This window comes from Nicotiana tabacum, chromosome 3 (genome assembly GCF_000715075.1).
Source record: "Nicotiana tabacum cultivar K326 chromosome 3, ASM71507v2, whole genome shotgun sequence".
Lineage (NCBI taxonomy): Eukaryota > Viridiplantae > Streptophyta > Magnoliopsida > Solanales > Solanaceae > Nicotiana > Nicotiana tabacum.
The window spans coordinates 160,704,077-160,720,296 of NC_134082.1; the positions used below are offsets into that span (position 1 = coordinate 160,704,077).

The 16,220-nt window shown below is 42.1% G+C and overlaps 1 protein-coding gene across 1 annotated transcript; it reads right to left on the minus strand.

The window, feature by feature from the left end:
• Window positions 1–1,663: 1,663 nt before the first annotated feature.
• LOC107766876 (strigolactones hydrolase CXE15-like) lies at window positions 1,664–12,442 on the minus strand. Its single transcript, XM_075246908.1, has 3 exons — window positions 11,173–12,442; window positions 2,000–2,235; window positions 1,664–1,804 (listed from the first exon to the last, which is right to left on the minus strand). Exons 1-3 carry the CDS (start codon window positions 12,224–12,226, stop codon window positions 1,664–1,666), a joined length of 1,431 nt encoding a protein of 476 aa, XP_075103009.1. The 5' UTR covers window positions 12,227–12,442.
• Window positions 12,443–16,220: the final 3,778 nt, after the last annotated feature.

Genomic DNA, 16,220 nt, shown 5'->3' on the forward strand with positions numbered 1-16,220 from the left:
TTTTGAATGAATAAAAAATCACAAAAATATTATCTTTGGTAATTTTGTCATTCTATCGTTTAAAGGTTGATTTTTGTTTAATTAATATATGATATTGTGTGTTAATTATTACTAAAGAATCAATTAATGTCTTGTGATATAATTTTAATTTTATATTTTTATATTTTTATTTTTATGATTTTTTGTAAATTCGGATTTTAATTAGAAATAAAAAAAAGAAGAAAAGAAATGAGTTTGAAATTGGAATTGGGCCGTTCAAATTGGACCCAAATCGGGCCCAAAGCATTTGTATTGCCCGGTCCAGATCAGCTGACCTCAGGGACGTCCAGACACGTCGTTTTGATCATGCTTGATCTGGGCCATTGATCTCAGATTGATCAACGGCCAAGATCACATCTCCATACCCACGTTTTAACCCAACCCGTCTCACCCAGAGACCCATCGGTTTCATTTAACCCATACGGCGTCATTTCCACTGAGCTGATCAATCCAGGCCATTGATTTTTGATGATCTAACGGCCTAGATCAAGTTTCCCCTAATTAGTAAACCCAATCCCTTACCCCCACGCCCCCTAAGCCAGACCCCCTCCCCCACCATCGTCTCTTTCCCCAAACACCCTTAAGAACCCTAACGCCGCCCTTCCGTTCCCTCACCATAAACCCGGCGGCAACAATGCCGGTGACCACCAGATTAACACCTCTAGTGCACCTCGACCCCCTGGACACGGATCTGCAAATCGTTGGTCTCGAATCTTCCCCCATTGTCTCGAATCTTCATTTGAAGATTCGAGCCGAACCCCAACCTATGCCAAACCACCCCAAATCCATACCAGTTACTCCCCTGACCTCCCTCGTGACCAAACCAAGCTTGTTTTGGTTCGAATCTAACCAGAAAACTCCAAGTCCCAAATCAAACCCAAGAACCCTAGAAATCCAGAATCTGAGGGTTTTGTCCAATTAAACGAACGGGTTGGGGTCTAATAGACCTTAATCAAGGTGTTCTCAGTTGAGAATACTTCGATTAAAGTCCGTTCAACCCCAAAAAAAGTCCGAGTCGGAATCCAAGACGGGTTCGTCTGATCTTCAAACTCTTAAGGTATTTTTTCTTTTCCTTGTCAGTTCTGTGTTGTTTTCTGTTGATGTTGTTTATGTGTTTAAATGTCAGTTGAGTTGTTTTCATTTTGTGTCGACTATTCTGTCCACCTTGCTCGGACCTTTTATTTGGTCAAATTTTTTTTTTCTCTATTCATTGATGAGTGTATGTGTTTAACTATATAATCGATTGAAATGAGTTTTGATCGATTAATTAGTTTCCAGGGCAACTCTTTGTTTTGGGCAGTACATTTTGAACCACCTGTTAATACTCTTCGATTTTGATCATTTGCTACTGATTGTATGTGTTGTAATTCGCTTAGTCGATTCGATATATGTCGTCGATTAGTTTCAATTTGGAATGGTATTAATCTGACTCATGCTGTTTAATTTTTACTAAGGCATTGTTTGAATCAGCTGAGAATTGATTTTAACTGCTTGTAGTCTGTTAGTTAAATCAGAAATCATTTAAGGATTGGTTTATAGCTGCAGTTTAATATAGATTTCAGAGTTTAGTTTGAATTGATGGCATGTTTATTCATTTTTTGGACAGCATGTGCATTGTAGTTCTTTAATGAATTAAAGCAAACTTGACAGCATGTGCTGTCAGGACATACTCATGCTGCCCATACTCATTTAGTTTAATAAAAGGATAAACCATTACAATAATGGAAGGAGGGCTGTCAGGAGGAATCTCATGGGGAATACTTTTCTTTTGAGTTTTGAGTGGAAAAACAGAAGATTCACATGGGAAGGATCAGTATTTTATTGGACTAGTTGTTCTAACAGCTGGGGGGAAGGTCTGTGTGTAGCTATAAAGGGGGAAGGGTTTTGAGAACTAAAAAAAACAGGGAAGGAGAGAGTTATGAGATAATTGTTTCGGGGCAGAGAGAGAGAGTTTAAGAACCAGAAAAGAGGTGAGACACCAAGAGGTTAAAGACAGAACCAAAGAACAGAGGAAAGGGAACCAAAAACCAGAAAGAGAGACCAAGAGTTTAGAACCAGAAGAGAGGGAAAGGGGTTTGGAACTAAAAGAAACTTGAGAGCAAAGAAGAAGCTGAAAATTCTGCTTTTCTTCACCTTCCTTTTGTTTTGAAATCAGCATTAACTGTCTTGTTCTATTCGAAACTTGGGCTTCTTTCTCTGAGTGTCCAAAAACCAGAAAACTGTTGTTCCACTGTCATTGTGGATCCACATATTTCTGCTTGGCCTCAACTAAGTCTCCGGAGTTTGTTTTGGTTTTGATTTTGAGCACTGTTTCTATCGGTTGTAGCTGAATTCTTTCACTGGGATTTATTCTGCTTATTTTACTGCTTGAAACTGCTGCTGTTGTTGTCTGCTTTTTATCACTGCTGTTGCATTGATCACTCCTCTTTTCCTCTTATGTCCAACATCCAGGTAGACACTAGAATTTCACACTGATGTAACAGTAAAGTTGAGCATGAAATGAAAGATGCGAAGGAGTTTAATCATTTGGTGTTGTATTTGTAGTTTTATAAAATGTTAGTGGATTTGTATAGTTTTTTTTGGTTTATAACTCAATGAAAAATGCATTAGGTAGTTTGTACTTAATTGAAACTTAGTTCGTTTAATACTGTGATCTATAGTTGTTTAGTTGTATACATGATATAGTTATGTAATTTGTGGAATGCATAAGTAGTTAGTATATCGATAACTAGACTTCATCTCTAGTCATATTCTGTACACATAGGGCAGACTGCTTCTAACCTTGCCAAATGCAACATAGCTTTAATCATTTGAGTTTAAACTCTATCAAAATCGGATTCCATTAGGCAGTCTATAGGATAATGTTTGAACCCCATTAATAACATCCTCTAGTAGTTAATTCCATTAATCTCATTAAAAACGAGTTAGTTTAAGTCCAACTTGGAGAATGTTTAGCGTGAGTTTAGCATTTTATCAATCTTGTATGCATATATTTAAAAGGCAGTTCGCTCATGGAATAAGGTACGAAATAATTCCCCACCTTACAAATTCGAGTGCAATTTTCCATTAACATCTTTTGTAATCTAATAATTAATAAGAGGTCGGAACTGGCCAAGCATGTAATTTAATTAGCGTATATTTTCTTCTTTCATTTTTAGAGACAAGCATAATAGGAAAAAAAATGTAGTCACTGTAGGTTTACCCTTTCAGAAAAAATGAGACGAGCCTCGCCAAATACAAATGAAAATTACGGGGCCCTCAATAATTGGTCGTAATAAATATTTAGATTTCTCGGGATGGACTGTTTAGTGAACTTCATTGCCTTCCCCAAAGATAATAACGCGTTAGACTCTTTAGGCGCGATTTAATTAAATTACCTTCTTAAATTCGGGTGCGCATTTATGTGACCCAAATCCAAATCTCAACGGAGTTGGAAAATATTAACAACCACAGGCGCATTGATTGTGACGTGGTTCGAAATGCATTTTCACGACGTTGCAATTCCATAAAAAATAAATAATAATAAAAGCGGTTTAAACCTAATAAAAGCACACAAGTCATAACATGTATTAAAATCAGATATTTAGCCATTGTAACCATTTAAGCGACCATGCTAGAACCACGGGATTCGGGGGTGCCTAACACCTTCCCTCGGGTCAATAGAATTCCTTACTTAGAATTTTTGGTTCGCAAACTTCATTTGGAAAGTCGAATATTTTCCTCGAATTGGGATTCAAGATAAACCGGTGACTTCGGACACCAAAAACCTTTCCCAAGTGGCGACTCTAAATTAAATAAATAATCCCATTTCGAATATTGTCATTTAAATTGGAAAACTCCCTCGCGCATTCACCCTTCGGGGCGGGCGCGCAAAAATGAGGTGTGACAACGAGTATCTATACGTTGGTATCTAGCATGACCGTGAGTCTTTATATTGCGGATATTCTGATCTTGTTGTATCTTTCATGCCTTAATGATGATTTCTATATGTTGTAAAAAGCATGTGAAAGAAATTGTGATATTTGAACTTCGAGAAGCATTGGCTCGAGTGGTAATACTAATTGTAAAAGTATATGAGATAAATGGAACCCTTTGGAGCATTGGCTCAAGTGGTAAAGTGAGTTATAAAGTAAGAAGTGAAAGAAGAGAAAGAGTCATTGAATTATTCCCTTGCCGGGATGCTTGTTGCTTTGTTGATTATCTCCCTTGTCGGGATATTGAGATTTATTGATATTGTTCCCTTGCCGGGACTTAGCTGTTTAATTGTATTCCCTTGCTGGGATTTCTATTATTATTATTTGTTTAATTCCTTGCCCCTTGTTTGTGATTGTTGTTTGGGTGAGGAAGAGCGATAAAGCACGAAGGGCGATGTCGTGCATTGTTTGCTATTGTGAGGAAAGAGTGTAAAGCACGAAGGGTGATGTTGTGCCATACGATGTACCATTCTGTACCGATATTCATTGACTATATTGTAAGGAAAGAGAGTAAAAGCACGAAAGGTGATGCCGTGCACATTATTAAGATACAATTGATTTGGTGAGGATGAGAGTAAAAGCACGAAGGGTGATGCCGTGCATTTGTTGATTTCTGATTTCCTTGTTGATATCCGAGTTATGTTGTTTCTTTCATTACTTATTGTTATTTGATTTACTTTGAGGTATTAGATTTCCTTACCCTATTTTCCTTGTGATTATTGTTTGGGTAAGGAAGAGCGTAAAGCACGAAGGGTGATGTCGTGTATTATTTTGGTGAGGATGAGAGTAAAAGCACGAAGGGTGATGCCATGCAAATTGTTGATTTCTGCTTCCTTGTTGATATTCTAGTGATGTTGTTTCCTTCCCTACTTGATGCCTTTCTATTCGGAACTATATTCACCCCCACAACATGTTTCCCCTTCCTACATTGACTAGTTATTTCTGTATCTCTTTTCCGCTGTATATATATACGAATTGCACAGGTTTATTTGGTAGTCTGGTCCTAGCCTCGTCACTACTTCGCCGAGGTTAGGCTAGGCACTTACCAGCACATAGGGTCGGTTGTGCTGATACTACACTCTGTGCTCTTTTGCACAGATCCAGGTCTTGGACAGCAATAGTAGCGCGAGAGCCAGCCTTCATTCCAGTGAGACACCGAGGTAGCCTTGCAGGCGTACGCAGGCCCGACGTCTCCTCTATCTTTCAGTCTGTTATCTCATGTTTTCGAGACAAACAATTTATATTTTTCTTTCAAACAGTTGTATTTAGTACTCTTAGAAGTTAGTGAGTGATGTGACACCAGTTCTTGGGTAGAGGCATATGTTGACTTTCGCATTATTGTTCAGCTTATTTAATTTAGGTCTTCCGCTTATTTATTTAATTCCGTTGTTTTCATGCTATCACTAATAATTGTTAAAAGAAGTAATTTGTTAATGAAGTAAGCAGTTAAGGATTGGCTTGCCTAGCTCACATTAGTAGGCACCATCACGACTCCTGAGGGTGGGAAATCCTGGTCGTGACAAGTTGGTATCAGAGCTCTAGGTTACATAGGTCTCACAACTCACGGACAAGCTCAGTAGAGTCTGAGGGATCGGTACAGAGACGTCTGTATTTATCCCCCAGAGGCTACAGAGTTAGGAAAATTTCCCATTTGTTCTTTCTTTTCGTGCGAATTTGTTCCTCAAATGCTAATTGGATTTCTACTCTACTCTTTCATAGATGGCGAGAACACTCGCTTCCTCATCTACAGCTCAACAACCCGAGCCCTAGCAGTAGCTCCCACTAGGGGCAGAGGGCGAGTCCGAGGCCATGCTAAAGGCCGAGGTAGGGTCAGAGCTCATCCCCGAGCAGCAGCACCAGTGGCGGAACCTCAGGTTGATTTTGAGGAGGAGGTTTCGGTGAGCCCAGCTCAGGTCCCAGAGGGGTTCATTTCCACCCCAGTTCTTCAGGACGCTCTAGTCCAGTTAGTGGGCCTCATGGAGAGTGTCACCCGAGCGAGTTTGCTTCCCGTAGCACCAGCCACTTCTCAGGCTGGAGGAGGGGCTTAGACTCCTGCTATGCGCACTCCAGAGTAGGTAGCTCCCCAGGTTCGGGTTCCTGCAGTTCAACCAGCTGTGGCAGTTCAGACGAGTGTAGTGGCTCAGACCGGCGATGGAGCGGCTATGTCCGCCGATGCTTTGTGGAGGCTGGATAGGTTCACCAAGCTCTTCACTTCTACATTCAGCGGTGCATCTACTAAGGATCCCCAGGATTATCTAGATGGTTGTCACGAGGTTCTTCGGAACATGGGGATCGTTGAGACCAATGGAGTTGATTTTTCTACCTTTCGTCTGTCTTGACCCGCCAAGACTTGGTGGAGGGATTATTGCTTAGCTAGACCAGACGGTTCGCCACCTTTGACTTGGGAGTAGTTCACAGCATTGTTTTTGGAGAAGTTTCTCCCAGTGACTCAGAGAAAGGCCTTTCGGAGGCAGTTTGAGCGCCTCTAGCAGGGTTCCATGATGGTCACCCAATATGAGACCAGGTTTATCGATCTAGCTCGCCATGCTCTTGTCATACTTCCCACCTAGAGAGAGAGAGGGTGAGAAGGTTTATTGATAGTCTTATTCAGCCGATTTATCTTCAGATGGCCAAGGAGGCCGGGAGTGAGATCACTTTCCAGGAGGCGGCCAATGCGGCCCGTAGAGTTGAAATGGTTCTGTCATAGGGAGGTGGTCATGGGACGGATAAGAGGCCCTGTCATTCAGAAAGATTCAGTGGTGCCTCGTCTGAAGGTAGAGATTCATGTGGTAGAGGCCATCCTCCTACGCCCTTTCAGTCAGCTCTCCAGGTCTCTCATGGTACTTAAGGTGGTCGTGGTTCTCAGACGCACTATTTTAATCAGCAGTCTTACCGTGCACCACCAGCTCCCATCAGTGCACCGCCGCTTCAGAGTTTTCGAGGTGGTCATTTAGGTCGATAAGGGCAGCAGTTTCAGCAGCCGAGGGCTTGTTACACTTGTGGTGATCTCGGTCACATTGCCAGGTTTTGCCCTCGAGCACCAGGTAGCTGTCAGCATCAGGGTTCTCGTGCTATGGTATAAGCACCAGGCATTCCACAGCCCGCCCAGCCAGTTAGAGGTGGGGGTAGAGGTGCTATAGGTGGAGGTAGAGGTCCTAGAGGTGGAGCTCAGGCCGCCAGAGGTGGAGGCCAACCAACAGTAGGCCGTCCCAAAGAGGTAGTTCAGGGTGGTGGGGCCCAGCCCCGATGTTACGCCCTTCCAGCTAGGCCCAAGGCTGAGGCTTCAGATGCAGTCATTACAGGTACCATTCTGGTTTGTGATAAAGATGCTTCAGTGCTATTTGATTTAGGGTCTACGTATTCGTATGTGTCATCTTATTTTGCATCGTACCTGGTCATGCCTAGTGATTCATTGATTATTTCTGTTTATGTGTCTACACCGATGGGTGATTATATTGTGGTCGATCGAGTTCATCGTTCTTGTATTGTGGTGATTGGGGGTCTTGAGACCCGTGTTGATTTATTGCTGTTAGACATGGTCAACTTCGATGTTATATTGGAGATGGACTGGTTGTCCCCGTACCACGCCATCTTGGACTGTCATGCCAAGACTGTGACCTTAGCCTTACCGGACTTTCCCCGTTTAGAGTAGAGAGGGACTCCTGGTCATTCTACTCGCACTGTTATCTCGTACGTGAAGGCTCGGCGTATGGTCGAGAAGGGGTGTTTGGCCTATTTGGCTTATGTTCGCGATTCCAGTGCTGAGGTTCCCTCTATTGATTTGGTGCCCGTGGTTCGTGAGTTTCCTAATGTTTTCCCTTCAGACTTGTTAGGTATGCCACCCAATAGGGATATTGATTTCTGCATCGATTTGGTTCCTAGCACTTAGCCCATTTCTATTCCACCATATCGCATGGCCTCGCCAGAGTTGAAAGAGTTGAAGGAGTAGTTGCAATACTTGCTTGAGAAGGATTTCATTAGACCTAGCGTTTCGCCTTGGGGTGCGCCGGTGTTATTTGTCAAGAAAAAGGATGGTTCAATGAGAATGTGCATTGATTACCGGCAGTTGAACAAGGTCACCATCAAGAATACATATCCACTACCGAGGATTGATGATTTGTTCGATCAGCTTCAAGGTGCCAAGGTATTTTCAAAGATTGACTTGAGATCTGTCTACCATCAGTTGAGGATTAGGGCATCCGATGTCCCTAAGACAGCTTTCCGCACTCGGTACGAGCATTATGAGTTCTTGGTTATGTCATTCGGGTTGAAAAATGCCCCAACAGCTTTTATGGATTTGATGAACCGAGTGTTCAGGACTTATTTGGACTCATTCGTGATAGTCTTCATTGATGATATTCTGATATATTCCCGCAGCCGGGAGGAGCACGAGCAGCATCTTAGAGTGGTTCTTTAGACCTTGAGGGATAGTCAGTTATATGCTAAATTCTTGAAGTGTGAGTTCTGGTTGAGTTCAGTTGCATTCCTGGGTCATATTGTGTCAGTGGAGGGTATTTAGGTGGACCCGAAGAAGATTGAAGCAGTCAAGAACTGGCCTAGACCAGCATCAGCTATAGAGATTCGGAGTTTCTTGGGATTGGCAGGCTACTATCTTCGATTCGTGGAGGGGTTCCCATTTATCGCAGCCCCGATGACCAGGTTGACCCAGAAGGGTGCCCAGTTTAGATGGTCGGATGAATGTGAGGCGAGCTTTCAGAGGCTCAAGACGACTCTGACTACGGCACCGATATTAGTATTGCCCACGGGTTCAGGGCCTTACATAGTCTATTGTGATGCTTCCCGTATTAGGCTTGGTGCAATATTGATGCAGGATGGCAAGGTCATTGCCTATGCTTCGAGGCAGTTAAAGGTTCATGAGAAGAACTATCCGGTTCATGATTTGGAGTTGGCAGCCATTGTTCACGTATTGAAGATCTGGAGGAATTATCTGTATGGCATGGTATGTGAGGTGTTCACTGATCACAAGAGTCTTCAGTATTTGTTCAAGTAAAAGGAGTTGAATTTGAGGCAGAGGAGGTGGTTGGAGTTGTTGAAGGATTATGACATCACTATCTTATATTACCCAGGAAAGGCCAATGTGGTGACCGATGCTTTGAGTAGAAAGTCAGCCAGTATGGGCAGTCTTGCTTATATTCCAGTCAGTGAGAGGCCGCTTGCTTTGGATGTTCAGGACTTAGCCAATCGATTCGTGAGGTTGGATATTTCTGAGCCTAGTCGGGTATTAGCTTGCACGGTCGCTCGTTCTTCGTTATTAGAGCGTATCCGTGATCGACAGTTTGATGATCCCCATTTGTGTGTTCTTAGAGACACAGTGCAGTGTGAAGGTGCCAAGCATGTAACCTTAGATGCTGATGGAGTTTTGAGATTGCAGGGTCGAGTTTGTGTGCCTAATGTGGATGGGCTTCGAGAGTTGATTTTAGAGGAGGCCCATAGTTCCTGGTACTCTTTTCATCCGGGAACCACAAAGATTTATCAGGATTTGTGGCAGTATTATTGGTGGCATAGAATGAAGAAGGATATTGTGGCATATGTGGCACGGTGTTTGAATTGTCAGCAGGTTAAGTACGAGCATCAGAGGCCTGATGGATTGTTTCTAAGGACTGAGCTTCTCGAGTGAAAGTGGGAGCGGATCACTATGGACTTCGTTACTGGACTTCCGCTGACTCAGAAGAAGTTTGACACAGTTTGGGTCATTGTTGATATGCTGACCAAGTCAGCGCATTTCATTCTTGTAGGAGTCTCCTATTCATCCGAGAGGTTAGCTGAGATCTATATCCGGGAGATTGTTCGCCTTCATGGTATGCCAGTATCTATCATTTCGAACCGAGGTATGCAGTTTACTTCGCATTTCCGGAGAGCAGTTCAGCGAGAGTTGGCCACCCATGTTGAGTTGAGTATAGCATTCCATCCTCAGAAGGACGGGCAGTCCTAACGGACTATTCAGATATTGGAGGATATGCTCCGAGCTTGTGTTATTGACTTTGGAGGTTCGTGGGATCAGGTTTTTCCTTTAGCAGAGTTAGCCTACAACAACAGTTACCAGTCGAGTATCCAGATGGCTACTTATGAGGCCTTATATGGTAGGAGGTGTCGATATCCGGTTGGATGGTTTGAACCGGGAGAAGCTCGTTTGTTGGGTACGAATCTGGTTCAAGAGGCCTTGGACAAGGTCAGGATCATTCAGGATAGACTGCATACAGCCCAGTCCAGGCAAAAGAGTTATGCTGATTGCAAGGTTCGAGATGTGGCTTTTATGGTTGGTGGCTTTTATCCGGAATCCACAAAAAATCTCTAAGAGTTTCATCATCTTCGATGTTAAACTCAGAATAATAAGCAAACTCCTACGGAGTCACTGAATACGGAAATCTACCGGTTACTTTATGGTTAACCGAACACTTCCTCCCACTCATTTTTTTACGTACCAACGATACCAATTTATCGTACTCCATTGTAAGCGGCAATTTAACATGACATTGTGGAGGTGAGCTATACCTCACAGAGTTATTCTCCAGCACAACCTCACCCCCCCCCCCCAATATAATGAAACCCTTATTTTTGGCTCTTCAGACATTATAAAAAAATGATTGATAAGAAGAAAAAAGAAGTATGAACGGAAGTTTGAAGAAAGTATTGAATGAATTTTCATAAAATTGAAACGCCTTTAAATAAGGCAGGTCCGAACTTGGGATGCAGAATTTTTTTATGTAAAATGCAGTACAATACCACATTTTATGCATTTGAATTATTGTTATGTCAGTTATTCGCAGAACATTTATTGGTGAGCCCAAAAATTAGAGTAAAATGCAGTATAATAATACGTTTCAGTGTAAAACGCAGTATAATACTGCGTTTTACACTAAAAAATAAATATTCTCTGCAGTCCTATAGAAGTGGGCACAAATATTATAGGGAAACGCAGTACAATACTGTGTTTAAGTTAAACACAATATTATAATGCGTTTTCCTAAAAAAATTAATTTTTTAATAAAATACAGTATAGTACTACGTTTTATGTATTTATGTAATTTTTTTTTTAACAATAGAAACATATTTTGTGCCATTTTTGGCACTATTTCATTTTCGGACTCAAACAAATATTCATGCAATATATATTCTCTAAATTCCATGCTTATTTGACCCAAACAAATCGACAAAGTTGACCAAAAAGAAAAAAAAAAACAATTCGACAAATATTCTCCTTTAATGCTTCCTGATTCTAAAAGCTTTTCAGTTTCAGAACCAGTTACAGGGTCCATTTTAACAGCAATTTTGTTCAGATAAAAGCTATGTCCCACTCCATTGTTTATAAACAGCTCTACGTCCTTTTCTCCCTTTTTCATAGCTTCGTAAAACTCCATTTCAGTGTCCTTTATCAGATCTTTCTCCGCTACACAGTACAAATAAGGCGGCAAATTAAGCTCCTTCACCGCCGGCGCCGCATCTCCCATCGGACATGTTATTGGATGATCCTTATTGCTCCCTACAGGTAAAGCTAACCCTAGAAATTCATCCACCATATCTAAATTTAAAAACGGCGTTTGCTCTTGTTCTAGCTCCGATTTGCTCCGATAGGACCGCACGAAACCTGGATGGATCGGAAGTGCGCCGGCCAGTCGCATTGGAGATAAGTTTACCTCGCCGGATTTGACGGCGACTTGGTGGACTATGTTCCCGCCGGAGCTGTCTCCGATGAGGAATACTCGGTTGAAATCTGCGTGATCGTTGAGCCAGGGCTCGTGTCCTTGCTTCCGGGAAAGGTCCCTGAGCCAGAGGAGGGCATCGAAACCGGCATCACAGGCCGCGGGGAGGCGGTGCTCCGGCGCGAGGGGGATGAAGACGGAGACAATGATTGCGTTGGCCACGCGCACTAGGCGCGTGTAGACAGTGTAGTACATGAACCAATCGGCTTGGCTGATACAAAAGCCGCCGCCGTGGAAGTGAAAAATGACGGGAAGCTTGTTGACGGAATTGTCGTTTCGTTCAGGTAAGTAGATGCGGAGACGGCTGCCGGATTTTTCGTCGGCGACTACATCTTTGACGGCAACGCCGTCGATGAAGTCGTCATGTGGCGGGACTGGCTCGGCCATGAATTTGACTTCGAGTGGACCGGTCCAAGTCCGGTCTACTGAACCGTCTTCGAAAACTCTAAGCCAGCCGGATACTTCCTCTATCACTTGCTTTTCATGAACCATTTTGGCAAAGTTTGAAGTGTTATCAAAAGTTTGAAGAATGAAGTGTTGGTTGCTATTTCTTACTTGTTGTATTTATAAATAATAATTTTTGAGAAAAAATGTTAGCGTATAAAGGTAAATATAAATGAAACAGTAATTAATTCGAGTTCACTGAATTCATAGTGTTTCCTTAAATAATTTAATCCTTTCCTAATACCTAAAGTTATGAATTGTTTCCTCTCAGGATAGAACGAATTACACACTGGTGTAGCGGTACTTTAAACCCAAGTGTTTCAGCGAACACAAAGTTCGACAGCAAATCACACTTACAGTTGCTTTGTTTGTAGTTTAAAACAATGCAGAACAAAGGAGGAGAACTCAGAAGTCGAATGGAAATTCTGAGAGGAAGGATTGTAATGTATAGCCAAACTTTGAGTGTAAATTGGAGAGGAAATCAGTAGCTGTATAAATTGAAGAGGAAATCAGTAGTTTCACTTTCGATTTTTGTCTGTGTGTCTTCAACAAGCTGCTTGCACCATCTATTTATAGTGCAGTCAGCTGCTAAACACGGACCCGCTGCCACTCATTTAGTGGAGCACTTGGTCATGGTGGGCAGAGCACCAGGCTGCTAATTAATGGACAATCACTTGCTATTATGGAGCAAACATTTGGCCATGGTGGGAGACGCCCTAGGCTGCTGGAACAAATCCACGGGTTGGAACATATCTGTTACAAACACGGATAATATTACGTTAATATTTACTATTAACAAATAAATTTGGTCCAAAATTAATTAATTAATCGATCATTTGACCAAATCCAAATCCAAATTCAAATTCGAATCCGAATTCGAAATCGAAGTCGTAGCCGAGTGAGCGAGCGACGACGACGGCGCGAGGCTTGCCTTCTTCTTAACTCTATAAGAACTACAAGAAGAGCAATTGTGTATATACCCACTAAAATCATTTTCCTCTTCCAATATGAGACAATGTTTCAAGAGAGGGAAACTTAAAATTTTACTCAAAAATTTCATTTTTCCTCCATTTCCTATTCACCCTCTTTTTAAGACTTTTCCATCTTAAAATCCTCAACAATCCCCCGCATGAATGAGGAATGACTATATCACAGAAGTATGCATGAAAAACTTGTGCGATTTGCATGCAAGGATTAATTGCATCTGGATAAGTAGGTTTCCCTTTGAACGTTCCGTAGTGAACTTATGTCGGATATACTCGGTCAATCGGTAGATTTGATATCTTTGAACTGTCGAACTTTAGTGTATACCTAGACAACCATAAGTCACACAATCAACCCTTAACCGTTTTTGGTTCTCATTGTTGTGTTCGTTTCAGCCATGAACAACGCCTGGTTTTATAAGTGCGTAGAGAATTGGCCTTGCAAAATTCTCCTTGAAGCGGCTAACACTTCACACTTACATAGGTGATTCCTAATCGTGTCATCCCGTAGATACACTATTTGATATACCCCGTATCAAATTAGAAATCATTAAAAAGCCTTAATGCTTTATCCTTGTACTGAACATTGTCTCATCACGAGAATGAACCAAAATTTTTGTTGACAATGTTGAACCGTCATTAATGACTTTGTTTGATCTCCTTGAACCTAGATCTTGGGATCTCCAGTCTTCTAGGTAGAGTTACCGCCACAATGACTTGTTCTCGGTTATAGTCCCATTCCCCTCGATGACTTCTCAACTACCTCTCTAGTTAGGCTTTTTGTAAGTGGATCCGACACATTATCACTTGACTTTACATAGTCAATCGTGATAATTTCTCTAGAGAGTAGTTGCCTAACGGTTTTATGTCTTCGTCGTATATGACGAGATTTACCGTTATACAAAACGCTCCCAGCCCTTCCAATTGTCGCTTGGCTATCACAATGTATGCATATTAGTGCCAACGGTTTGGGCCAAAATGGAATATCTTCCAAGAAATTCCGGAGCCATTCAACTTCTTCACCGGCTTTATCTAAGGCTATAAACTCAGCCTCCATTGTAGAGCGGTCAATACAAGTTTGTTTGGACGACTTCCAAGATACCGCTCCTCCACCAATAGCGAATACATAACCACTTGTGGACTTTGAATTAGTTGAACCGGTGATCCAATTTGCATCACAATATCCTTCAATCACTGCAGGATATTTACTGTAGTGCAAATCAAAATTTTGGGTATGTTCTAAATATCCCAAAACTCCTTTCATTGTCATTCAATGAGATTGACCTGGATTGCTCGTGTAGCGACTCAGTTTACTTATAGCACAAGCTATATCTGGTCGTGTACAATTCATGATGTACATTAAGCATCCCAACACACGAGCATAATCCAATTGTGATATGCTTTGGTCTTTGTTCTTTGCTAATGCAAGATTCATGTCAATTGGTGTGACGACTCGGCCAGTCGTCTCATGAGTTACTGCTCCATTGCCCCCATTTCAGCTTATTTACGCTTCGTTATCCGTATTTTATGTGATCGAGTTGATTAGTTCGAGTTCGGAGAGGATTTGGTAAGAAATGAGACATTTAGTCTCTTTTAAGAAGGCTTAAGTTGGAAAAGTCAACCGGGTGTTGACATATGTGTTAGAGGGCTCGGAAGTGAGTTCCGATGATTCGGTTAGCTTCGGGAGGTGATTTGTGACTTAGGAGCGCGATCAGAATGAGTTTTGGAGTTGTAGAGAAAATTTAGGCTTGAATTGGCGAAATTGATATTTCGGCAAACTCCGGTTGATAGGCGAGATTTTGATATATGGGTCGGAATGGAATTCCGAGAGTTGCAGTAGCTTCATTGTGTCATTTGGGATGTGTGTGCAAAATTTCAGGTCATTCGGACAAGATTTGATAGACCTTTTGATCGAAATCATAATTTAAGAGTTCTTGGAGTTCTTAGGCTTGAATCCTATGTTAAATTGGTGATTTGAAGTTGTTGTGAGCGTTCCGAAGTTTTGAGCAAGCTTGAACGATGTCATGGGATGTGTTGGTACAATTAGTTTGAAGTTCCGGGAGTTCCGGGTAGGTTCCGGGATGTTTTAGGGCAAAAATCATAGTTGTAGCAGGTCTACAGGGGTTGCAGGCCCCGGAACTCACTCACGCGGTCCGCACAAAAATAAGTGCGCCCGCATTGAGTGTTGTGCGGACCATACAAAAATGGGCGCGGCCGCGGTAGGTGTCGCGCGGACCGCACGAAAGTGGCCGCGGCCGCGGTAAAGAACCCTCCCGCTGGTCCAACTTCGGAAGCTCATATCTTTTGATTTACAAGGAATGTTGAGGTGAGTTAAAAACGGAAGTTGTAGCCCTTCGTGTCTAGTTTCCGGAAAGGTAAAGATATCGCAATTTGGACATCTGTAGCAAAGGTTATGAGCAAAATACTAAAACTTGTCACTGTAGAGGAAGGCCTATGCAGCTGCGGTTGCGTTTGCGCGGACAGCACTGGCTTGCGCGGACCGCAGTCGTTTTGGTGCGGCCCGCGGTAGCTAAAATCTGAGGGGTACCTATAAATACGAGATTTTGGGTTTTATTTAATATTTTGACCTAGAGAGCTCGGATTTTGGCGATTTTTCAAAGATTTTTCAAGAAATTTATCGGGGTGAGTGATTTTAACTCAGATTTGGCTAGAATACATGAATCTATCACTGAATTCATCATTTAATTTATGATTTGGGGTGGAATTTGGGAAGAAAATTGTGAAACCTTTCAAGAATATAAAATGATGATTTGAAGGACCAAATGGTATCGGAATTGGATAATTTTGGTATGGTTAGACTCGTGAGGGTATGAGGACTCGGAAAATGCAAATTTTACCCGATTCCGAGACGTGGTCCCGGGGCTCAGGTTTTGCTAATTTCAGGATTTTTGATATTTTTCGAATATTTTCGCTTGGGCTTTGTTCCCTTAGCATATTGTGACGTATTCGTTCTGATTTTGGATTGATTCGACGCGCGTGGAGGCCAATTCGAGGGGCAAAGGTGTCGCGAGCTAGAGAATTAGCCAGTTCGAGGTGAG